The sequence below is a fragment of the Sapajus apella genome, unplaced genomic scaffold, assembly GCF_009761245.1.
Source record: "Sapajus apella isolate SASKATOON/1434 unplaced genomic scaffold, GSC_monkey_1.0 scaffold19, whole genome shotgun sequence".
Taxonomy (NCBI): domain Eukaryota; kingdom Metazoa; phylum Chordata; class Mammalia; order Primates; family Cebidae; genus Sapajus; species Sapajus apella.
The window spans coordinates 29,718,517-29,745,418 of record NW_022436959.1 but is presented as its reverse complement, the minus strand read 5'-3'; the positions used below and the strand labels follow the sequence as shown (position 1 = coordinate 29,745,418).

At 38.2% G+C, this 26,902-nt stretch overlaps 1 protein-coding gene across 7 annotated transcripts in view; it reads right to left on the bottom strand.

Moving 5' to 3' along the window:
* COL28A1 (collagen type XXVIII alpha 1 chain) overlaps positions 1–26,902 on the bottom strand; it is a 207,582-nt gene that overhangs the window by 121,818 nt on the left and 58,862 nt on the right. For all 7 annotated transcript variants that reach the window (XM_032287127.1, XM_032287128.1, XM_032287129.1 and 4 more), the window contains 3 exons: positions 20,279–20,323; positions 16,845–16,889; positions 15,755–15,808 (listed from right to left, as the gene is read on the bottom strand). In XM_032287127.1, the coding sequence (XP_032143018.1) occupies positions 15,755–15,808; positions 16,845–16,889; positions 20,279–20,323 (144 nt within the window). The remainder of the gene's footprint in view (positions 1–15,754; positions 15,809–16,844; positions 16,890–20,278; positions 20,324–26,902) is intronic.

Here is a 26,902-nt window from a genome sequence, read left to right as displayed (position 1 = left end):
TTGGCCTAATGCAAGATGGCAATCTCCTTTCTCTTCGTCACTGATTCATCTAAGTTGGTCACATGGCTCAATTCTGACAAACGAGATGTAAAGGACCTTACCGGATGCAAAGGAGAAAATTGCCTCTGCCTTTTCTTTCTTACACAGAGATGTGATAACTGTCTAGTAACTATGAGGCAGCAATCTCTAGGACAAAAGCCAACAGTTGAGGAGGGCTGGCTCCTGGATACCCTCATTGAGCAACTGATCCAGTCCTGGACTACCTGCCTTCAAATATTCTGTTTACTCAACAGCAAGAGTTCTTACGATTTAAGCCACTATTAGTCAAGAGTCTGTTACTCAAAGCCAGAACATTTTGAAATAATACAGCCTATGATGTGGCAGGCCCATAATAAAATTCAGGCATTTTAGAACTAGGTGCAACCATTGCACTCAAACCCCTACATTTCACAGGTGTGGAACCTGAGTCCCAGAGAGATTACCTGGCCAGCCCAAACTTACACCTGAATACCACTCACACAGTTACAGCTCCTTAGGTCTCTCAGGCTTTAGGCCCTGTGGCATGATGATAGGGGAAGGGGAGTGGCTATTGACTCCAGTTGCCCACTTCATAATATTTCTGTTCATCTAAATAATATGTCTTCATTGTGGAAAAATTGTCATATATTAAAAAGTGTGCATGCAAGGAAAATTTTGAATTCCTTGTCTATAACTATTAATACTATAAAATTGTGTGATATTTCCTTTCAGTTTTTTATATTCACACATGTACCTTTCATTTACGCTAAGGAAGATTTCTGAACACTCTTGTGTTTCAGCTAATGAAAGTTTGCTATTTAAAATTTCATTCAACCCAAAGATTTGTCTCTTTATGCTTTCACTAAACAACAGCAAAATGAAACAGGAAAGTGAAACAAGCCTTTTCTGAGATGAAGGAAGATGAAAGAATTTTCAGAAATAGTAAAGTCTCAATTTGCCCCAGAAGCTTGTAATTTTGGAAGGAACACCTAGTAACCAGAGCAATGTTCTGTGGATAAAAACATAGCTTTACTATAAGAAGTCTGCAGCCAGACATGGTAGCTCATGCTTGTAATCCCAGCACTTTGGGAGGCCGAAGCAGGTGGATCACTTGAGGTCAGGAGTTCAAGACCAGCCTGGCCAACATGGTGAAACATTGTCTCTACTAAAAATACAAAAAAAAAAAAAAATTTAGCTGGGCCTGGTGGCATGTGCCTGCAGTCTCAGCTACTCACAAGACTAAGGCAGAAGAATTGCTTGAACGCAGGAGGCAGAGGTTGCAGTGAGCCAAGATCTCCTCAATACACTTGAGCCTGGGCAACAGAGCAAGACTTCATTTTAAAAAATCTGTTGACTTTGACCAACTACAAAAGGGGAAGAGAAGGGCCCAAAGGGTCAGCGTCAAACCAGCTCCCCAAAAGGTATGCCCAGGCTCAGCGTGAATTAAAACAAAGGAATTATGCCTCAAAATGAGTCATCCACATTTATGATCCCTTGGCATTTAAGTGGATTGAATTCAAAAGTACTTACTGTGTAACCTGTTGAGTACAAGTCAGTCTGGCAAATATTTTTTCCCTTAAACTCCTAAGGTTGTACTTGTTTTTCTATGTTGATTAAGTTTTCTGAACGGTCAGGTAACTGACATTCTCATTATACATGTTTTTAGCAGTGAAATTTATCTCTCTTCATACTATCAGATGGAAAAGTTCACACTAAATTTGAACTTGTTTACTTTCTCTCTCTCTCTCGTTTCCCTCTGTCACCCAGGATGCAGTGCAATGACGTGACCTCAGCTCACTGCAACCTCTACTTCCCAGGCTCAAACTATTCTCCTGCTTCAGCCTCCTGAGTAGCTAGGATTACAGGTGTCTGCCACCATGCCTGGCTAATTTTTGTATTTTTAGCAGAGACGGGGTTTTACCATGTTGGCCAGGATGGTCTCGAACTCCTGGCCTAAAGTGATCCACCCGCCTTGGCCTCCCAAACTGCTGATGTTGCAGGCCTGAGCCACTGCACCTGACCTGTTTACTTAATCTCAATGTTTGATCAAGTGCTAGAGAATATTTAGCTTTTTAGAGATTCCAAATTTTCACTTCTTTTTTTTACAACTTGTTGTGCTCCACATTTAAGTTAGAATCTACTTGTCAGTTATACAGGTCGCATATGGGTGACTGTCTCCGTCACTCAGCAAATGACACCAGGTACTTGCTTTGTGGAGGGCAATGAAGTAAAATTAGAAGAAGCTGTAGACATAATTCCTAAACTCAAGAGACCAGCTTAAGAGATAAAGCATACCATTTAAAAATGGGGTGTGGGATAAAAAACTACGTATTCGGTACAACATACACTACTTGGGTAATGCATTCACTAAAATCTCAGAATTCACCATAATATAATTCATTCATATAACCAAAAACCACTTGTACTCCAGAAACTATTGAAGTAAAAAAAATTTAAGTATATATATATGACACACATATATATGTAATACCATTAAAAATACAATAATAAAAACCACCCACTGCTGAATTTGGCTGGCTAAAAAAAAGTACAATAATAACAATACAAGGTCCTAACTTTACTTTATTCACTTTTTATCCCTTCTATATGTAGCACTGGTTCTGTGATGGATCAGAAGACATCTAAATTATATATTTGGCACAGAATTTGAGAGTTTTTTGAGTAGTAGAAGTTCTTCCCTACTTTGTACTTACGTAATGTTTGATCAGAAACAAACCAAGAGCCCAGGTTGGTGACAAGAAATTGGCTTGGTCATTACCTTGAAACGTATGGACCAGGAGAATCAAGAGTAGAAGCAACTCTCTTACCTTGAGCCCGTGAACTTCCTTTAGCCTTGGTCAAGTACCAAGAGCAGCTGAAAAATAATATTGCTTTTCAAGAGAGTTGCAGGAGTGTGAAGATGAGAGAAGGTTGTTCTCCTTTACCTGAGCACAGCCCCTTAGCAGTGTAGCTTCACATTTCTCTTGCTTAAATTTATTTCTCAGGAGCCTAGTATCTCAAGGTAGGATCCACGAAACAGTATTGGCCTACAGCTCATGTTTATTTCCTTCACATTTCCCCTTTTTCTTTCTTACAGAGATTCCTGAGGTAGAAAAGAAAGTGGTCCTGACTGTAAAATATGCTGTCTGGGCAAAGAGAAAACAGGGAGGGAAGAGTCAGCACTCTAGTCAGAATGATTTTCCAGGAATTTACCAAGACAGCATAGCCCTGGTAAGACTGCAGGCATGATTCCATTCCTGTCAATATTCCTTCCCTAGCCCTTTGTCTCACTCACACACACACACACACACATAACCAGAGAAAGAGAGAGAGAGAGAGAGGGATAGAGAGAGAGAGAGAGAGATTGCATGCCCAAAAGATTGCATGCCCACATTACTACTAATTATTTCTCTACCTTCATTTGCCATCAGAGCCATTTGCCAACAGGAAAGTATAACAAGAGGTATGGGTTAAAATGAGTAGCCCCAGAAAGAATCTGTTTCTCATTACCTCCATGTGAGTGTGAATATGTGTGAATGTGAGTGTAAGCATGTGTGGAGGTGGCAAAAAGATTAGCTAAACCACCTTGGTCCTTCTCAGAAATCAAGAACACCCATGCTATGGGCTTTAAGAGGACAGGAAGCCAATGTTGAATAAAACCTACTATTTATCAGCACTGACCAGACATGTTATATACATTATCTCATTTAATCTTCTATCAATCATAAGAAGTAGGTTTTTGGGTTTGGGGTTTTTTTTTAAACACCTGGCTTCAAGTGATTCTTCCGTCTTGCCCTCCCAAAATGCTGGGAGTACAGGCATAAGCCACCACACCCAGCCCTTCATGCATGGAGTCACAGGGAAAAAAACATGACTTTGAATCATTTGGTCTTGTAGAACCTTCGTTCTATTATTTACTAACAATTTGAGCTTTTGCAAAATCTCCATATGCAAAATGAGAATAATTATATCTGCCTTGCAGCATTGTTGAGAGGATTCAAAATATTGTCTGCAAAACATCTAAGTCATAACCAGTCACACAACAGCTGTTTAATATGTATAGATTTGATTGTTATTCACCAGACCTTTTTTGAGCACCGAACTAATAATAGGTAAATAACAATTTATGTCTATAATTGAATATTAGGTTACATAATTACAGACATAAATCAGATTGCACCTGCACTTTGCAGAAGCTTACAATCTGGCTGGAGAGACAAATGAACATAAAATAAAATATAAGCATATGAATTAGCATAATAAAGATATTAACAGAATATATAAGACTCTGAAGCAGAAATGTTTAATTCTACCTTAAGGAATTGGGAAAGTTTCATATAGTACAGGAGATGTTTGAGCCAAACAAAGATGTAGGAATCATAGCTAATCTGATGGAAAAGAAAAGAAACAAAAGTTCTGGAAGAAGGAAGAGTATGAGGCATAAAATGATGTTACATGTTCTAGGGATGGTCAGCAGCCCTGTGAGCCCAAAAGTCCAGAAATGAGGTGGCACTAAGGCCACTGTCTGGAGCAGCATGGTCCAATGGAAATAGACAGCGATCCACATTTATAATTTTTAATCCTGAGCAGCCACATTAAGAAATAAAAAGAAACAGGTAAATTATAATTAATAATATATTTTACTTAATAAATATAAAATATTATCATTTTGACATATAATCAATACTTTTTAAAGTATTAATGATTTATTTCTATCTTTTAATGCTAAGTCTTGGAAATCTGATGTGTATCTTACACTTACAGCATATCTCAATTTGGACCAGCCACATGTCAAGTGCTCAGTAGATACATGTGGCTGCCTTATTAGGCAGTGCGGTTTAGAGTGATTAACAAGGCTGAAGGCCCAGGTCAGAACCATGAACAGTACCAACATTTAAGTCAGGTGGGAGTGGAAGAATACAGAGATGTCTTGCGGGGAGTTGGGGAAAAAGAAAATTTCAAAAGAGAGTCATCATTTCCAAAGATAAATTTGTCATCTTTCACTCCCCAACCTAGTCATCTTCTAGTGTTCTCCATCTCAGGGAAGGGCACCAGAATCCCTCCTGTGTCAAACAAGAACCTAGGGGTCATTCGTGACACCTCCCATTCCCTCTGCTACCATATGCAATGCATCCCAACACCTATCAGTATGCCTCCTAAATCTCTCCCAAATCCATCCACTTCAGTCCTCTACCATGCCTCTCCAATCTACAGCAAACTGATAATACCTCTTGTTCAGAGTACAACAAAGTCCTTAGTATTCTATTTGCTCCCACTCTAGCATGTTCCAACTTATTCCCTCCATTGCTGCAGAGCAATTTTTTAATTTTAATTTTAATCTGAGTAAAACCTTCTGAGGCCTTTCCCTAAGACAGATCTTCTTACAAGGCCCTGTTTGGTGTAGTCCTACAGCCTCTCCAGTCCCTTCTGTCATCAGTCACCTCTTTACTCCTGATCCCAGCAACACTGGCTTATGTTCAATTCCTTGTACTTGCCTTGCTCCTCCTGCCACAGGATCTTTGCACAGACTATTCTGTCTGTCTGGAGTGGTTTTACCTCTCTCTTTCATAGTGATTCTTACCTTTCAGATCTTGTGTTAAGCAGCATGGCTTCAACAAGGGATTTCTGGATCAATTGAAATTCCTATTTTAGGCACTACAGTATCAATAGCACTGTTTTCCCTTTTTTTTTTTTTTTTTGAGCATTCATTACAGTTGTAACTTCGCATTTAATGTTCTCCATCACCTCCCCGCCAGACTGTGGGGATGATGCATATGATTTCGTTCAGCTTTGCCTTCTCAATGTTTAGCTAATTACTATCATTCACTCAATCATCCATGTGCCAAATGTTTATTGAGCATTGATTAGGGAGCAGGGGCTCTGCTAGCTGTGGGAGGTGAACAAAACTGGAAACCTGTTCTAGGCTGGGGGAGCTGGGGATCTAGAAATACTCCTCTGGACTTCCCTCTGGTTTGCTTAGGTTTTCAAGTAGGAGCAACTGTATATAAATTACACAATGATATCAAGTATCTATAACACAGTTTCTCCTACAAATTCACCCAGACACAATTAACTTTTTTAGCTGAAAGAGTAATGAAGTCACAATGAAGAGGAAAGTTTAGCTAAGAAAACCAACCAACACCCCCTATCCCTGGCACTGATTCTAACCAAAAGCAAATCTTTCATTTCTCTAAGACGGTACATAATAAATGGTTATCCAAGACTGAATTAAATATTTGAGGACAGAACTTTACGCTTTTTAAAATAATACAATTATGAAAAATGTACCATATTTTCTTAATATTACGAAGATGTTTTGGCAACTTTTAAAAATCATTTCCCAGATATGTATGGTGCCAACTTTAATATTTTAAGTTTTATTGCAAATATTCTAATGCTTTTCAAATGGAAGAAAATGATGGATGAACATTTTGTAGGTACAGAATGGTTCAAGTATGGCCAGGATACATTCTCAGCTGAAACTTAGGGAAGAGATGACTGTATATCAGGGCTTGGGAGAAAGGCCAAGAAAGCCTCCTTTTGGAAAGAGGAACAAAGGAAGGAAGGAAGGAATGAAGGAAGGAAGGAAGGAAGGAAGGAAGGAAGGAAGGAAGGAAGGAGGGAGGGAGGGAGGGAGGGAGGGAGGGAGGGAGGGAAGGGGGAAGGGGACAAGGATAAAGGAGGGAGGGGAAAGGGAGGGAGGAGATAGGGAGGGAGGGAAAGAGGGGAAAAGAGGGGAGTCAATATTTATCAAGTACTTGTTAAATCAAGCTCCATTTTTAGCACCAAGTTTCTCATTTCGGAGGAAGTGTTGTGCTATAAAAGGCTTGTTTTTAGAAAATTTATCAGAATAAACTTGGTATACATTAGTATAAAGACAGTTGTCAAAATACTTAACTACTTAATTAAAATTACCAACACATATGGCACTTACTATACAAGTGCTTCTCTGCATAACTGACACGTATTTACTCATTTAATCCTCATCACAACTCTAAGAAGTAGGTACTATTATTAACTCACTGCATGCGTGAGAAGACTGAGTCATAGGGAGGTAAAGTAACTTGCCCAAATCACGCAGTCAGTAAAACATAGGACTGGGTTTGAAACCTGGTTGTTTGGCATTAAAGCCAGTGCTCTCAACTACTATGCCAAACTGCCTCTTGAAATTTTTAAATTCTTCTTTTAAAGTATTTCAAAAATTATATGATTGCAGACTAAATTCATATTTTTAATATAGGGTGAAAAATGCAAAAGTCAGATAATTACAATCTACTCAAAAGTGAAAATCCATCATATGAAAACAAAGCACCTCTAAAATAAAATATAAGCCAAGAGGAAATATAACTTATCTAAGCTGATGCACATGCCATTTCAGGTACATAAAGTCTACCTGGTTGTCATTTAATGTTAAAAGTAATATAAATTACAACTGGCAATACTGTAATCACATAAGGCAAATCTACATATAAACCAGTAAGTGAACTGTACTGAGTTTGGAACCACTATTATGTCAAACCTCCAGTTAAAACCTTTTTTGAATACCAGCTACGTATGTAAGAGAGAAAGTCCAGTTTACTTGTGCCTTCTAAAGCAGAAAAAATTCTAATAACAATGAATTGGTAAAGAATATAATACAAATTATATTGAACCACATTTTAGTAACTCTTAACTCACCTTCTAGAATGCTATTAAACCACATGAAATTGACAATATTTGACCATGTTTGGCCTACAAACATGGCAATTCATGTGTTTCAACTAATAGAAAAATCATACTTCATTATATATAACAAAATGTAAGAAAATGCAAGTCATTTTCCCTAAAAGGAAGGACCAGTCAGCAGCCCATTAGGAGAGATTTTGAGAATCGCAGCTCTAGAAGACACTGTTTAGAATCCTCCAGCACAAAATGAGTTGCTGGTAAGAATTCAGGGTGGACATACTCCATTAACCTAAGAATAAGGCCATTGATTTATGAAAGGAGATGGGTTCATATGATAGTGTGATAATGTTTCTTAAAACCTTACCCTGAGAGGCTGGGAGGAGGGAAACATGTGGAATTATTGGTTAATGGGTACAGAGTTTATGCTGAGACAATGAAAAAGTTTTGGGTATAGATAGTGGTGATGGTTATATATATAGCATTGTGAATATATTTAAAACCACCGAATTGCATGCTTACAAATTGTTCAAATAATAAATGTTATGTTATGTATATTTTACCACAACAAAAACCTTTATCCTTGGAATACAATTAATTTCTCTGTTGCAAAGTTGTTATTGCAACTTACTTGAAATAAATAAGGATATTGACAAAATTAGAAAGGAAACATTCTGACATCCCTCCTGAAGACATTGCAGTGGCTGATTCATTCCACATTAGTGCCCTCTTTACGTATGCAGGTTAGACTCAGCCACTTTGTGGGAAATGTTGGCAGCACTTTAGGTTCCTTGGTACATCAGAGCTTTTACCTGACAATCTACACACACACACACACACACACACACACACACACACACACACACACAGTATATATACCCCATCTGCTGGGAACCACATGCATCAGCAATTTGGGAATAGAAATCATCTACCTTGAAGCCATTGGCTGACATCCCACATGTTCTGGCAGCCACTTCAAGTTGTCACTATCAGTTGTCTCATGTCAAATGAGTTAATAAGCTCATTTAGAGTTTTGGTAGGCAGATGTGCATGTAGGTCAAAGCCTTCTCCACAGCAAGAATTGCTGAATTACTAATGATTCTTTCCCTTTAATTAGGCCCAGAACAGAAATAGCATTTAGACTTTGACATCTCTGAAGGAAAAACATTCACATCATTTGGCAGCTTGGTATGATTCTTCATTTAACAGCTATTTATAATTAAAATTGTAAAGGGATTCTTCCTATACACTGAGTAGTCACAACCTTGTTCAAAGTCATTATCCTGCCAGGAGAACCAGACAGCAAATTATTGTTTTTGGACAACTAGAAAAGTTGACATTTTCAAGTACCCTATACTTAAAATACTTTACATGAAGCCAAAAATACAGTCATTCTGTTAAGATAATTGTGAACTTAAAAAAGTTTTTTGTTAGATTGATTATTCTTTACCAAGAAATGTAGGTGTCTACATGTTTTCACTTAATTTACTTCACTTAAAGTGATAGATTATAAGGAATTATATCTTGTTACAAATCATGACTTTTTAAGTGGTTGAGAGCAACACCATGATGTTAGGAAATTGTTAGGTTTTTGAGTTGTAATAAGAACTGAAATATGTCTACACAACATGATTCTTTGATGAAAAAGTTTAAAATGCTTTATAGTTGTTCATATTTGTGATGTTGAACTACTTCCAACCCACAATTGGAAACATTAGTTACGTTTAGTAGGTCGACCTAGCTACTAAGCGGATTTTGAGCCAACCAAGTACTTAAATAATGACCAAAACAAGAATGTACTTTTAAAACTACTAAATCTTCATTAGTGACTTCTGTTCCAATGGAAATACTGACATAGAAAACATAAGACTATAAGTTGTATACAAGAAACTGTAAAAAATTACACCCCAAGTCTTCATGCCACTCTTAGAAAAAAGTAAAAGTAACATATTGGATTGTTTAATGCACAGGAAGCATTTGATGGGGTATGTCAACACTGTCCTGTTTGTCTTTATTACCCAAGTATGTTAGAAGAATGGTCAATATTCCTGACTGCTACATCCTTCTCTCTGGTTTTCTCCACAACGCATTGCCATCTCCTTGACCCTTCTACTGAAAGTATTCTTTCAGAGCTTCCCAATGACCTCAGTATTGCCAAATTAAGTTATCACATAGATAATTGCCCACATGACCGATCTGCAGTATGATACTGCTGACCACTCACACCATTTAAAACCTTTTATTCAGTCATTCATTTAAGAAACACTTGTTGCTTCACGTAAATGTGTGTGAACAAGTATGCATAGCAAAATTTTTAAATCTCCAAGACAGTGGTGTTCCTGACCCATTGTCCCCACATCTTCTGATTTAGACTTTATAAAAACTGTAATGGACCTGCTCATATCTGCCAGCTCTTCTGCCAATGGTTCCTATCTGAAAGAAGACTAGGAATGTTCAAAGATATAATACATGGAAGCTCAAAGTAGAGAAACTTGATTAGCACACTTCCAGCTCCCAGAAATATCCACACATTCATTCCTAATGTCATATCTAAAAGGAAGACAGCCAGCCCTCTTGCCAAAACCCTTCTTCATAGAACACTTTGAAGGAAACAGGATGTTGTGTAGGGATGTTTAGCTTGCTTACAGTTTTAAGTTCAGGGTCTGTACATCTAGCTTTGTTTACTTAATCTCCTCATTAGTATATTGTTAACCTGAAAAATATCTCCTTTGCTTGGGAACCTCAAAAACTGGGATGGAAGCATGACAAAATAGGATTCAGAAGAGCAGGATATCCAAAAACTTTGGGGTGGTACAAACTTTAGGGTGAACTATATGTTTCATGTACCACTCTCATCACCCTCGCTGCAATGAACTCCTCTTAAAACATGGTTGGAGCTCATTCACTAATACTAAGCCTTTTGTCCATTTTGGATGAATGTTTGAGTCACTTACCCTGACCATATCCATTTATTAAACTGGACCAGTCTAGCGCTATTTCTCTATGGATTTTATTAATATCTCAGAAGCTTAAACTGAATGTAAAGCAAGACCAAGTCTCATAGGTAAAAGATTGTTAAGTTTCTTATCCTTGACTATACAGCAAGAAGAAAATACTTAAGACGAATATCCTGCAGGAATATTATGAGCATCCTAAAGTAACAATAAAAGGAGTTAGCAGAAGGGAGACAATTCATCTTTTAAGATAAATAAATATATAATATTGCAGCATTTTCTAACTGCTTGAGGATTAGCATATGGTACTTTCCCTTGGGAAAAAACATCAGGGATATCTTCTTGTGCCCTTTTGGCCTTGAAGCTCTAACACTGGGATACTCTGAAGTGTCACCAGCTGCTTCCTGCACATGCCACCATGCAGTCCCTCCTCCCAAGGCACAAAGAGAGTCTTGGAAAGAGTGGATTTGCATGAGATTTGAGAAGGAAATGCCCTTCAGAAATAACCTCAGAAAGACATCAAGAAAATGGCAAAAATTACCTAATATAGGCTGGGCACACCCAGTGTTCCACTGTGTTGAATTGTTCAAAATTAGTTTTGGTAACTTGTCCTCTGTGATTTGAAAGGCCTACCAATCATGAGCTGTTCTTCCTACTAATTAAAGGCCTTTTTCAATGATCAGATGTGACTGCAACCTGAGCCACCACGACCGCCCCATGGAAGGCAGCAGCATTGGGTTTTTAGGGCTTCAGTCTTTCCTCTGAGCACAGCGCTCACTCCTGAGTCACATTTTCAGTATGGTCTCAGATATAAGACTTCTCGGGCACTTGTGTTGAGATGTTCTTATGAATGCCACAAGATGACCTTCATGTGTGGTAGAGGCTGAGGTGGCCTCTGAGCTAAGGCTTCTTTCTGAGAAACATCTACGTTTTGTTGCTAAGGCAACAAAGCCATTCAAGGCAGACTAGGAGCCACTTTACATGTAGAAAGTATTATTAACAGAAACAATTTGTGAAACTGGGCCAGGAGCACATTTTTTCCTGATTTAACACATGCTATTTTTTTCCTTTTGTTCTTTGGCCACCTTTTCTGAAAGCCCTTTAATGAAGAAAAGCCAATCCTGAAAGCAACAGGAAGGAAGTATAAATTAAGAGAAAGACTATTCATAAATTCATAGACATAGGCAGGCCCCATCTAGAAACTCTCATGGAATCTTTGCAAATGTTACAAAGATTTCTATTTTCAGGTCTTGTATGAAATACAATATTTGAAAATGTACAATTAGCATTACTGTTGTTCTTCTCCCAAGAAATTCCCTTTCTTTTTCCTGCACTTTCAGATGAACATTAAAACCCACTAGAAATGCACCTTTCAACAAACTGTTGTCCCTAGACAGAGTCTACCAAAAGGGAAAACAGATAGAACTTTCCTACTGTCGAAAAGAAATGCATTTATTTCAGACCAAATATTCAGGAAATTCAGCAATTTTTTCTAAAGGGATATAATATGGTAGCTAAGAGCAGGCTTCTGGGTTTCTGTAGTCTTACAGACTTAGTAGACTAATCTGTACAAAGGAAATAAGAATAGATCATGTGTCAAAAAGTGGTGCTAGTATTAAATGAGTATTTAAAACCATACCTATACATAATAAATGTAGGGATCCACTCAGGGTGATGGCAAAAATATTAAGGGAAAAATATTAGAGAAAGTTATAGAATATAGTCTCAAATCCTTTTGGAAGGCCTAAGGGTTTTTTTCTATAGTTCTTGGCTGAACGCAGCCAAAGTCTCTTTGCAGGAGCCAGAGAGATTAGGGCACAAAGACAAAGGAATGGGAGTAATCTACCTAGCTAACTTGTTTATTCATGTGGTCTTAAAACCAACCTTTGAGCAGGATGTCCCTCTCAGGGAGCTGGGGGGAGGTTGACCAGGGAGATTACCCTCTAATGGTGTTTGCTTTGGGCATCAGAACCTATCCTTTAATCTCTTCACTCTAGTGGCATCAACTCAAGCCTTTGTCAATTAAACTTTGCTAAACAAATGCAAGTCTCACTGGCTGGTGGGGGCCAGCAGCTACTATCTCTTCACAGCACTCTCCAGAGAGTCTGTAACTGGCACAGACCCTCAGCCAAAGTAGCAAAGCACAGTATCTGTGTGTCAGTGTACTTCATTCATCCTCAGCTGAGTCAGGGTCTGTAGGACAGACCCCCGCAGGTTGTGGCCCTGACAGTGGTGCCCAATGTGGGGTGACCCCAACAAATAAATACGTAAAAAATAAATGTTAACTATTATAGAAGTTTTAAAATAATCTTCCTTGTACCCATTAAAGAATAAAAAATTACTGAATTTTAGACAGTTTCTTTGCAGAAATTGCAATAGCAGTTTCTTTTAAAATTGTCTGATAAAATGATAATGTATAAAAAGAAATGTCACTACAAAATATTATTTCCAGATTGAGGAACAAAATAGATTATTATGTCTTCAAAGTATAGTATATTCTAGGTGGCAAGATGAAATAATTCCCTGAAAACTGACTTTTATGACAGTACACTAATAAATGTATAACATGAAAACAAAGCTAATGATCAATGTGACATGAATCTCCGGCTAACAGATCCAAAGAGTAGTAAAAATTATATAGACGTTAGTAATAGTGTCAAAGTAAGAGTCAAGACCTTAAACCAGAACCACAACTAGAGGGAAAAGGGGGAACTCACGCCCACTTCATAGCCTCCCAGCAATCCCCAACATTCTCTAGAAATTGACAACTTTTCAATTGGCAATGAACTTTGTTCACTTGGCAGTGAACTTTGTGATTAAAATGTAAGTGGAAATTTTATGTCATGTATATTTTACAAAAGAGAGGCCCTTGAGAAATTGATGAAGTGCTCAAATGGTTTTGGAAAAATGACTCCTTTTATGATTATGCTGTAAAAGTCAACCACCAAGTGCTACTATGTCAGAAAAATTATAACCAACCGCCCCCAAAAAAACACATTTGGTGCATTATTAAAAATTAATAAACAGTTGAAATTAAAAGCTAAATTTTATTGAAATGATTTATAGTCCTAAGTTATAAGACTATTAGACATAAAGAATTGGGCCAGGTACAGTGGCTCACACTTGTAATCTCAACACTTTGGGACGTGCTGAAGGGCAGAAGGATCCCTTGAGGCCAGGCATTCCAGATCATACTAGACTGGACAGTAATGTGAGAGCTCATCTCTACAAAAAATTTTATAATTTAGCCAGACACTGTGGTGTGTGCCTGCAGTCCCAGCTATTTCGGAGGCTGAGGCAGGAGAATCACTTGAGCCCAGGAGTTCAAGTTACAATTAGTTATGATCATGCCCCTGTACTCCAGCTGGGGCAACCAAGCAACATCCTGTCTCTAAAAATAAAAAGAGAGAGAGAGAGAGTGAGAAGGAGCACCTTTTTTTTTTTTTTTTTGGAGACAGAGTCTTGCTCTATCATCCAGGCTGGAGTGCAATCCAATCTCAGCTCACTGCAACCTCCACCTCCCAGTTTCAAGCGATTCTCCTGTCTCAGCCTCCCAAGTAGCTGGGACTACAGGTGCATGCCACCATACCCAGCCAATTTTTTGTATTTTAGTAGAGATGAGGTTTCACCATGTTACCCAGGCTGGTCTTGCCCAGGAAGAGCACATTCTTTTGGATCTCTTCCCTACTATACCACCACCACTGCCACAGCCTGCATCATCCAAAGCTTCAGGCACTGTTTCCAGGCCAGGACCACCCCAGTGCCCTCCACAGGTGATGGGACCTGGCTGGGACTCCGCCTCAGGCAAGCCATTGGATCTCCAGGCTTCATTTCTCATTTCCAAAATGAAAATGTTAAGCCAGTATGATGTCTAACATCCCTTGTGGCTCAAACATTCTATAATTCTATCACTACTGCAAACCCTAGTTCTGATCCCTGATTTTAAGTCTCTTTTTCACAAACATGAAAATTATCTTAGGTAACTAAAGAATTCTAAAAATTGTGTTGACCGTCAAAATATATATTTTTTGCTTTAGGATTGTACCTGTAGCCAACACAATTTTATGAAAACTACTGCTCATCAGTATTCAACATGACCATTTCTTTCCCCAGAGAGATTAATCATAGGCAAGATGTGAAAAAGACATTTTCTCAAATGAAGCCTAAGCACATGCCTGCTGAGAAGCCCATTCTATTTTAATTTGCCAATTAAAAGTGGCCTGATAAATCACACACTGTCACTATCTCATTAAAAATACTATGCTTGTCACTCTCTTTGCTCTCTCTCAAGTAGCCTAATTGCTCCCTAAAACTTCAATTTAATATCAACCTTAAAAAGCTGGTTTTCTGTAGGTTAAGTTGAGGACAGCATCTTCTGCTGTTATTACTGCCATAAATTCCATACCACTCAAATCACTAAGTCGACACTGTTTACTGGATATTTACTATATCTGTGAAATTTACTAAACATTTAGAGGAGTTAAAAAAGGGACTAAAAAGCTTGTTTTAGCAAATTAATGGTCACCCTCATTGGAAAAGAGAGCCTTATAACCAGGCCTTTTAAAGATCCCTCCTATCAGCATCTTTTTGTTCTATATGGCTTATATTCAACCCCTCCCTATCTGTCTCGGCTGGTTTTCTGTGGAATGATATTACAAGCATGGTCCTGATGGCTGAGATTTCCCTGTAATTTAAAAAAGCTTGATTTCTGTTGATATAGCAATTGTAAATTTCCTTCCCCTATAAACTGTATATTGAGATGACATTACATTTCGGAAATAGAGTGAGTGGTTTGAATTGTGTCGCTAGTTATTGCTTTTCTGTTTCTAATAAGCCATAAAATAAATAAAGGTCAGGATTAAAAAGCAAACACGGCAAAGATTCTAGATGATGGCTTATAGTTAATAATGCCCCCGTTTGATTAATATAATAATAAATGATAAAGGTATGCTGCTGACTTCCTGAATGCACTTGGACTTGATTCTCTGTACCTATCTGCAGGTTATTCTGCATTTCCAAAGGTACTTCCTCAAAGATTCCATTGACTTTTACCTAATAAAACATGCATTACCATGGTGCACTAGGGGAAAGGCCTGTCTTTAACCAAAGGGTAAGATTACCTTATTGCCTTGAAACCCCTTTGGGCCTGGATCTCCTGGAGGTCCACTAATTCCCTGCTCCAAGATGAAAACCAAGAATTAGTTCTGAGTACAAAAGGCCAAGCAGGAATGAATCATTCTTTAGGGTCCCTGTAGATCCTGGTGTTAGAAATTAGACTGTGTAACAGAGCTAAATTGAAATCACATTCAATTGAGAAATGGAATGAGATAAAATTTGTGTCAAATAAGTAGCTTCTAAAATAGCACTTATGCTAAGAGCAAACATTTAATTAACAAGATGTTTATTTAATAAACCTGTATTTTCAACGTTATTCCAACGTTCTTGACTCTTTCTAAAAAAGATTTTACCTATTAAACCTCTTCTTTTTAAAAATATCTAAGGCATATGTAACTGAAGTTAGAGCTTCCAAAGAACCTGTAATAACCAGAATTACTGCGTGGCTCTGGCATTTCCAGAGTAAAGCAAAAAGTTAGTGGTTAACTGGATGGTGTCTAGGAAATTCTGGGTAAAATTATAATTTTCTGTAGGCTTCTTGAAATACTGAAATTAACTCCTCACACAGATCACCATTATAACTCTAGACAAGTTCCTAGGCTAGAAAAATATTCAAATTATTTTCTGAAATCTATGGATGTCCAACTTAAATGCCTTAGAGAATCAGTCCCTATTATAGAACATTACCTGTAGTTATAGAACAATATAAATACTGTGATTTAGATTAAAATATATAACTTTTCGAACTACACTATAGTAGCAGGCAAAAATACTTACATCCTGCTTTTAACCACTTTGACTTTCTCTGTCTTTCCAGATTCTTAATTTTTTAACTTCACCCTGTTAGCTACTCACTAATATTTGCCTGTTGGTATCTATCTCTGGGAGTCTTAGTTAACTTAATGAAAACTTTAGGGAAGGCATTTCCAAAATTTATTGCACATTGGAATCATCTGGGGATCTTAAAAAATATTAACGCCTGACTTCAATCTCCACACACTTTGATTTAATTGGCAGAGGGTGCAAGTGGGCAAGGGGGTGGTTTAAAATCTCCCCAGGTGATCCTAATCCAGACTTAGGTTTTAACCCCCTTACCTGAATTCCTCTGGGTCCCTTTGCTCCATATGGCCCTGGGGATCCCTGTGAAATAAAATTGAAAATAAGTCTCTCTAAATACACATCTTCAACATGCAGGAGGGAAGGAAATGTTTTCTCTGTAATTGTTGTCTTCCCTGGTTATCTTAACATCAAAGACAATAACTTGAAATAATCCTAATTAACAAACCAAGGAGTAGAAGTGTAAAACTTTCCTTCACTAAACAAACTCCACAAAAATACAATTTTAGATGTAACTCCCTTGCTTATGTATTGACAGTTTGGTCATTTTGGTTAGAGTAAATAAATTACTTTTTAAGATTCCTTGGAGGGCTATAAACTTATTGGAATATTATTTCCTTCCAACAGGGCAATGTCAGTTAAATTAACAATGTAGTACATTTCCACGATATCTAGATCACTCTTTGGCTCATCTTCAAGACACTGAACTTGGAAAACACTGTTTATATTCAATGCTCTTCTAATAGAAAATATTTCATTCTGTCCCATAATCAGGAAACCCTTTAAACCTTATTTCATGAGGGAGAACATAGTCTAGTTTTTATTTCCCCAGATTTCCACTTTTTTTTTTTTTTTTGCTTATCAAAGTATAACTGTTAACAATTGACACACTTTGAAATTTATAGAAACATGTAAAGAAACAATTTGAAAAATCACACAGAGGCAAATAACATTAACATTTTTGGCATATTTCCTCCAGTTTTATTCCCAATAGATTTCTCTTCAAATAATGTGATCAAAGTGTATGTCTGATTTTGTGTCCTACCTATTTGGCCTTACGTTGTATCAAAAATACTTTTCCATGTCATTAAAAACTCAGAGTAAACAGAAAATATTCAAGAACAGGGAACTACCATAATTTATTTACTAATTTCCCTAGTTTTGACCCAAGTAATATTATAACGAACATCTTTATGTATAAATCCCTGTCCAATTTCTGATTCACTCCTAAAAATAGTCTCCTAGAAGGGGATGACAGAAGCAGAGACTATAAGCAGATTTAAGGTTTGCTGGCTCTCCTTTGTCTCCCAGGCCATACGTAGAAATAAAGAGAGGGACACTTCCTCCATGAAGTTTGTTTGTTGATCATTCCCACTCCCTGAGTATGAGAGAGTGTATCTTCATCTTACAGGCTCCCCATCAACAATTAGTATTATACAGTACTTCCTGTTTGCTAATTTTATAGGTGACATAATACTTTTGTGCATTTGGTTTTGGTTGTTGTTTTTTGTTTTTGGGGTTTTTTTTGAGACAGGGTCTTGCTCTATTGCCCAGGATGGAGTAGCTCACTGCAGCCTCTACCTCCCAAGCTCAAGGAATCCTCTCACCTTAGCCTCCCAAGTTGCCCACACTGGTGAGATATTATTTTGTTGTTTGTTGTTGTTTTTGTTTTGTTTTTGATATGGAGTCTTACTCTGTCACCCAGGCTGGAGTGCAATGGCACAATCGGCTCACTGCAACCTCTGCCTCCTGGGTTCAAGCAATTCTCCTGCCCCAGCCTCCTGAGTAGCTGAGATGCCAGGTGTGCGCCACCACGCCCAGCTAATTTTTGTATTTTTAGTGTCAAGGACACTATATATCATTGGCTCTAAGACATATTTTTTCACTTTTTTTTCCTTTTTTTTTTTGGGACAGAGTCTCACTCTGTCACCCAGGCTGGAGTACAGTGGTGTGATCTTGGCTCACAGCAACCTCCACCTGCCGGGTTCAAGTGATTCTCCTGCCTTAGCCTCCTTAGTAGCTGGGATTATAGGCGCACACAACCATGCCCAGCTAATTTCTGTATTTTTAGTAGATCATGGTTTCACCATGTTGATCAGGCTGGTCTCGAACACCTGACCTCAGGTGATCCATCTGCCTCAGCCTCCCAAAGTGCTGGGATTACAGGTGTGAGCCACTGTGCCTGGCCTTTCATGTTTTTATATCTCTGAGATTGGGGTATATTTTACAATAAATTGCACCTTACATTTATAATTGTCAGTGGGTTTTTTTTTCTTTATTTTTGGCATGGAAAATAATGGGACATTGAATAATCCCTGATATCTTAGTAAATGAAATATGATATCCTTTGTCAACCATTTTTATTTCATCTAGTTTTCCCAGGTATTGTTTGACTTTAATTTCTGTTCTATTCTATGTGTGTCCTTTTTCTGTATTTCCAGTATCCAAGGACATCTTACATGTTCAATTATATCCCAGCAAAAAATCTATTTATTTTCACATTTCCCATTTTGACCAGAGATAATTACCAAGCCTACATTTTGCAGATTCATCTGAACTTTAGCTCTACAGTAGTTTAAAAGCATTCAGAAAGTCTCAATCTATTTAAAGTGTTTAGTTCCATGAGCCAATGTCATTATCTCCCCCTCTTCTCCTAATTTTCTGCCTCATTTTCTCTCCTTGACGCCGTTCCAGAATTATAACATAGAAACTGAAAAAGTTTGGTATCTTGGTGGCATGATGTTAATAGTTCTTAACTGTAATGAAAACTATTTATTTTTGGCTGTATTTTTTTGGACCCTTTAACATTATATTTCAGATATAATCTCTGTATATATTTGGCCTTTTGAGGAACTCTTTAACATACTCAATACTATTTCCAAATTTAAGTGCTTTTTTTTTTTCTTTTTTTGTGAGATGGAGTCTCACTCTGTCACCCAGGCTGGAGTGCAGTGGCACAATCTCAGCTCACTGCAACCTCTGCCTCCCGGGTTCAAGCAATTCTCCTCTCTCAGCCTCCCGAGTAGCTGGGACTATAGGAACATGCCACTATGCCCAGCTAATTTTTGTATTTTTGGTAGAGATGGGGTTTCACCATATTGGTCAGGCTGGTCTCGAACTTCTGATTTCAGGTGATCCACCCATCTAGGCCTCCCAAAGTGCTGGGATTACAGCCATGAGCCACTGTGCCCGGCCTATATTTATTTTTTAAATAAAGGTGAATATCTATCTAATTGTCTATGTCTACATTTTCAAAATTCCAAATCTCTATGTCTAGTTGCACTACACTGTTTATAACTATTTCACTGACTTATTTCAGAGTTCTTCACACTCTTTTGGAAAGTGCCTATTCTCAGTGTTCACATCTGGAAAGCAATTCTACTCTGACTGAACTGCAGCTTGAATTAACTTTCCTGGTTAAATAATTCTTTTCACCATAACATTCAGTAGGTGTGGCCTCCAAGGTTAGGGTATCACAAAGTCTTAATGGTCCATAAGAAAGGCATTTGGGGGCTCCATTTTTGAGTTAGGCATCACTTTGTTTTCTACCATGTTTTACAGACGTGAAAAATTGAGCCATTGATTCCAACTTAGTAGTGAGATCACCATAATTCAGCACAGGAATTTCCCCTTAAGGAAACGCAACCCAAAAGGGATCACAGCTGTAAGCATTTTAAAAACATGTTCCTTACTTTGTCACCTTTTATTCCTGGTTTACCACATTCCCCACGTTCACCCTAAAAAATAAATAAGTGAAATAAATAAGAAAACATTTGTAATCATTCAGTATTAAAAATGTTTGGTTTTTTATTTTTTAATTCCCAGCAGACTCTTGTAACATAAGCACTCTGTTGGTTTCTACACAATTTTAGCTTCAATACTGTGGGTTGTATGCGCATGGAAATCTGATGATTTTTACCCACGAGCCATCCTTAACTTGACAGGAACACATCAGCAACAATGTAATAAGGGTTGACATTTTTAAGAAATGGACAAAACTAGAAGAAAAGAAACCTAACGTCTAACCACATATTAGATGTCCTTTGCATACATGGTTTAATTGAATCCACATAACAGCCCAAGGAGATCAGTTTTATCATTCTTATTTTTATAGTTGAGAACATTTAAACTCAACAAGATAATTTCCCTCTATCAAGTAGCTAGTAAGTAAAAAATCAGGGTCTGAACCCAGATATTCTAACTCAGAATTCCTATATTTTAAGAACACCATGCTTCAGCCTGAAACCAACCTTGATCACCTAGTAGGGTTCACCTGGAGAACTGTGAGAGAAAGGATCTGAGATGAGATTGCATTGTGAGTTGGTGGGAACAGGTGCCATAATTAGTTAGCAAGGTCTACTATGGGAAAGTGGGGCTTGGAAGCAAGCATGCTACAGATTTTTCATTATGCTCTACTGCCCTGTCTGCCCTGGAATATTGCAAAAAAAAAAAAAAACAACCACATTTGAGTTGTGCTTTCGAGTTTATTAGTGATAGTTTATCATAAACATTGCATCTCAGTTAATCTGACATTAACTATCTGAGATAAATGTTAATATAATTTTATAGACTAAAAATTTGTAATTAAGAAGTTTAAGAGAGTGTGGTATACAATGGAATATTATTCAGCCTTTACAAAGGAAATCCTGTCATTTGTAACAATATAGATGAATCTGAACCTGGACAACATCATGTTAAATGAAATAAGCCAGGAACAGAAAGACAAATATGGCATAATCTCACTTATATGTGAGATCTAAAAACGTTGAACTCACAGAAGCACAGAGTTGAAGGGTGGTTACCAGGGATAATGTGTGGAAACTTGGGAAATGTTGGTCAAAAGATACAAAACTTAGATAGGAGCAGTAAGTTCAAGAGATCTGTTGTACAACATGATGGGTATTGTTAATAACATGTCTTGTATTGAAAATCACTAAAAGGGTAGATTTTAAGCATTCTCACCACAAAAATTGATCATTATGTGAGGTGATGCATATGTTAATTAGCTCGAGTTAGCCATTTTACAACATACATGCTTATCAAATCATATTTTATACAATGTAATAAATATGAACTTTTTAGATTTGTCAATTAAAAATTTTAAATAAAAAAAATATTTTTAAAAGGTAGTTTGCTCAAATAGAATGAGAATTGGGACCTCTGAATACCAATCCCTGTCAGACTTTTGAGACATCTAATAATTAGAATTAAAAGGTGACAGAAAAATGACTAAAGTTTTATAATCATAGAATTATCTCTTGTTTATAAATCACTTTAGAGTTTTCAAAATGCTTATATATATATATATATATATATATATATCTCTTTATTTTGAGCCTCAATTCAATTCTCATTTTCAAGATAAGGAAACATATATCTTTATTTTGAGCCTCAATTCAACTCTCATTTTCAAGATAAGGAAACACAATTGGAAATGTTAAATGATTTACTTAAATGCACAGGCTACCCAATGACTCCTAGTCCAGTGCTCTCACCACTAGCTTCTGCTGCTGCTGCTGTTGCTGCTTTATTCTGCCTCTACTGCTCTAGGGCATGTTACTGAAAGTGCCACTACACAATGACATAAGGAAATTACATTCAAATATAAATCAAGGCACTACTTCTTCATCCAGGAAGTCTTGCTATGAAAAATAAATATCAGCTGAACTTTTAACAACATAGCAGTGCTCTAAGAAGGGAAATCACAATTGTAACTTCCACTTATTAATGCAAAGTATGCGTCATAACATTTACATTATTGCTAATCCCCATAGCAGCCTTTTGAGGTATATCTCCACTCACAGATAAGCAAAATGAGGCTCAGAGAGATTAGTGTGTTCATGACCACAGGCTTGAGTCTGTTAGGCTCTCAAGTCCATGTTCTTATCAGTCACCTGTAGCTGAACAAGGCACACTGTCATAGGCTGCAAGTAACTTTCCATTAACCTGACATTTCTGCCTGGGGTACTGCCTGGGCTCTTGCAGGCATCAGGAGCAGGAAAGAGGGAGGTGTGACCCTTAGAGGCAGCTATGCCTCTGATCAAAAGCAATCCGTTTTCTCTCACATCCTTTTGTGAGTCAAACTGACCCAGGAAAAACTGAGCTTTCACTTAGAACAAGTTGAACGTTTATTTCTGAATGCAAATGGAAAATCACTTTTGAAGAATCAATTAGAAAGCAATTAATTTAATAATGTTGGATGGGATAAAATGAGTCAACCACCAAAATATAAAACAGAAAAGTACCATAAATACACTCAAAATGTTTTTGGCTAGAATTCACATTCCATTTGTCCAGACAGATTTGTTAGCTATAGAGGCCTGAGGAACTGCATTTGTTTTTGGTGGGGAGGGGGGCTGATTTCCATCAATGAAAATATTGTATTCATGTTATTTGCCTCTGCAAAGGCATTTTCCTTTTTGTTGGGCTCATTAATCCCTGTGGAATGGCCAAAATTACATAGTTTCAGAGAGTGAGTATTTCAGAGAACTATGAACAGATCAGCTTTGTTCTTAGCCTCTATTTTCTGACGCTGCTGCTCCTAGTGAAATTCTGGTTTAAATGTCGATGGTTCAGGGTCACTTTGCTCTGACAGCTTGTATTTTCCAAGTGAGAACTCTTCCAGTGAATCAATAACTCTCTAGACAGTGAAATGAATCTTTTCAAAATATATATGTATAAAGCTTCCTTGTGTTGATAACTACCTCACTATATAAATCAAAATGGGGGAGGGGGCCACCCATAATTTTCCTCAACTATATACAGGATAATTTTACAACCATGAAAATTTTTTAGCTTTCCTGTATTAATATATGTTCCTTTCCTCTTCATAATGGCACTTACATTTGTAGAAAAGCCAACATTTTAGAATACATTGTACACCCATTATTTGATTCTCCAACCACTCTGTAAATTAGGCTGGCCTGTACAAAATTTTATTCCATCCAGTCAAAGAAACAGATACTCCAATATATTGAGTTACCTAAGTTCTTAAGACTGCTAAGTGCAGAATCATGGGGTTGTTCATATTCTTCCCCTTGGAGGCCTGACATTGCCAGTGATTAGGGTATATTTATTAGCTCGCATGCAGGCTCACCCCTAATATTTGCAGGGCCCAGGGCAAGAGCGTAAGTGGAGGGCTGAGGATCCAAGATGACTGAATAGGAAGAACTCCAGAGCGCAGTTCCCAGTAAGAACAACGCAGAGGGTAAGTGCCCACTGCATTTCCAAACAAATGTTCACTGCCCACAGACCAGGAGATTCCAGGCCGAAAACCACCATTTTCAGCATGGCGGTTTCAGCCAGTAACAGCTTAGTACACAGAAACTCACACAAATCTGGGCAGCCATTTCAACTGGTGCCTAGAACGCCTGAGAGACAGAGCCACCATTTAACTGAAAGGGAGGGTCCTCAGACAGGGAGCCAGGCGATCTGGCTTGGCGGGTACTATCCCCACAAAATAAGCAATCTGAAACACTCTGGATTGAGAGTTTCCCAGCAAGCAAGCCGGAACCAGGACGGCCCAGCTCCGTCAGGGTAAGGGTGACCACCACTACCAAGGCAGTCCACCACTACTGAGGCAGTTCATACAGCAGCTGGGTAGGGCCCGCGGCAGCTCAGCAATGCCTCAGCTGGCAGACTGTGACTAGACTACTCTGTGTGGGGCAGGGCATTTTTGAAAAAAGGCAGAAGCATGATAGGAACCTATAAGTATAGCTGACCTTCGTAGGACATGGCAGCTGGAAAAAGAGGCGGTTATGAGTTCCACTGCAGCAGACTTAAAGGTACCTGCCCAGCAGCTCTGCATGGAACAGCGGAGCTCCCAGCACAGAACTTGAGCTCCTATAAGGGACAGACTGTCTCCTCAAGCAGCTCCCTGACCCCCATATACCCAAAGAGACACCTCATAAAGGAGAGCTCAGGCTGAGATCTGGCAGGTACCCTTCTCAGACAAATATAACAGAACAAGAAATTGGCAGCAACCCTTACTGTTCTGCAGCTCCCATAGGGGATCCCCAGCCAAGCAGGGTACTCAGTGGACCTCCAGCAGTCCTGCAGCAGAGCGGCCTATTAGAAGGAAAACTAAAAAACAGAAAGCAATCACTTCATCATCAACAAAAAGGACGTCGACTCAGGGACCCCATCTGACAGACACCAACTACAAAAGACCACAGGTAGATAAAGCTAGTAAGATGAGAAGAAACCAGTGCAAAAAGGATGAAAACACCGAAAACCAGAACGCCTCTCCTCCTCCAAAGGATCACAACGCCTCACTAGCTAGGGATCAAAGAAGCAAGGAGAATGAATCTGATGAATTGACAGAAACAGGCTTCAGAACGTGGGTAATAACAAACTTCTCAGAACTAAAAGAACATGTGCTAACCCAATGCAAAGAAACTATGAACCTAGAAGAAAGGTTACATGAGATGCCAACTAGAATAAACAGCTTAGAGAATATAAATGACTTAACGGAGCTGAAAAACACAGCACAAGAACTTCGTGAAGCATATCCAAATTTCAATAGCTGAATCAACTAAGCAGAAGAAAGTATATCAATGAAATAAAATGAGAAGGAAAGAATAGAGAAAAAAGAGTGAAAAGAAACGAACAAAGCCTCCAAGAAATATGAGATTATGTAAAAAGACCTAATCTACGCTTGATAGGTGTACCTGAATGTGACAGAGAAAATGGATCCAAGCTGGAAACCACTCTTCAGGAAATTATCCAGGAGAACTTCTCCAACCTAGCAAGTCAGGCCACCATTCAAGTCCAGGAAATACAGAGAACACCACAAAGATATTCCTCAAGAAGAGCAACCCCAAGGCACATAATCCTCAGATTCACCAGGGTTGAAATGAAGGAAAAAACGCTAACAGCAGCCAGAGAAAAACGTCGGATTACCCACAAAGAGAAGCCCATCAGACTCACAGTGGATCTCTCTGCAGAAACCCCACAAGCCAGAAGAGAGTGGGGGGCCAATATACAACATCTTAAAGAAAAGACCTTTCAACCTAGAATTTTGTATCCAGTCAAACTAAGCTTGATAAGCACAGGAGAAATAAAATCCTTTATGGACAAGCAATTGCTGAGAGATTTTGTCACTACCAGGCCTGCCTTATAAGAGCTCCTGAAAGAAGCACTAAACAAGGAAAGGAACAACCAGTACCAGCCACTCTAAAAACGTACCAAATGGTAAAGACCATTGACACATGCAAAAAATGCATGAACTAACAGTCAAAACATCCAGCTAGCATCAAAATGGCAGGATCAAATTTACACATAACAATATTAACCTTAAATGTAAATGGGCTAAATGCCCCAATCAAAAGACACATACTGGCAAATTGGATAAAAAGTCAAGACCCATTGGTGTGCTGTATTCAGCAAACCCATCTCATGTGCAAGGACACACATAGGCTCAAAATAAAGGGATGGAGGAAGATTTATCAAGCAAATGGAGAGCAAAAAAAAGCAGGAGTCGCAATCCTAGTCTCTGATAAAATGGACTTGAAACCAACAAAGATCAAAAGAGACAAAGAAGGGCATTACATAATGGTAAAAGGATCAATGCGTCAAGAGAGCTAACTATCCTAAATATATACACACCCATTACAGAGGCACCCAGGTACATGAAGCAAGTTCTTAATGACCTACAAAGAGACTTAGACTCCCACACAATAATAGTGGGAGACTTTAACACCCCATTGTCAATATTAGATCAAGACAGAAAATTAACAAGGATATCCAGGACTTGAACTCAGATCTGGACCAAGCAGACCTAATAGACATCTACAAAACTCTCCACCCCAAATCCACAGAACATACATTCTTCTCAGCACCGCACTGCACCTACTCTAAAATTGACCACATAATTGGAAGTAAATCACTCCTCAGCAAATGCAAAAAAAAAATGGAAATCATAACAAACAATCTCTCAGGCCACAGGGCAATCAAATTAGAACTCAGGATTAAGAAACTAACTCAGAACTGCACAACTTCATGGAAACTGAACAACTGGCTCCTGAATGTCACCTGGATAAACAATGAAATGAAGGCAGAAATAAAGATGTTATTTGAAACCAATGAGAATGAATATACAACATACCAGAATCTCTGGGACACATTTAAAGCAGTGTCTAGAGGGAAATTTATAGTAATGAATGCCCACATGGGAAGCAAGGAAAGATCTAAAATCAACACCCTATCATCAAAATTGAAAGAGCTAGAGGAGCAAGATCCAAAAAACTCAAAAGCTAGCAGAAGACAAGAAATAACTAAGATCAGAGCAGAACTGAAGGAGATAGAGACACACACAA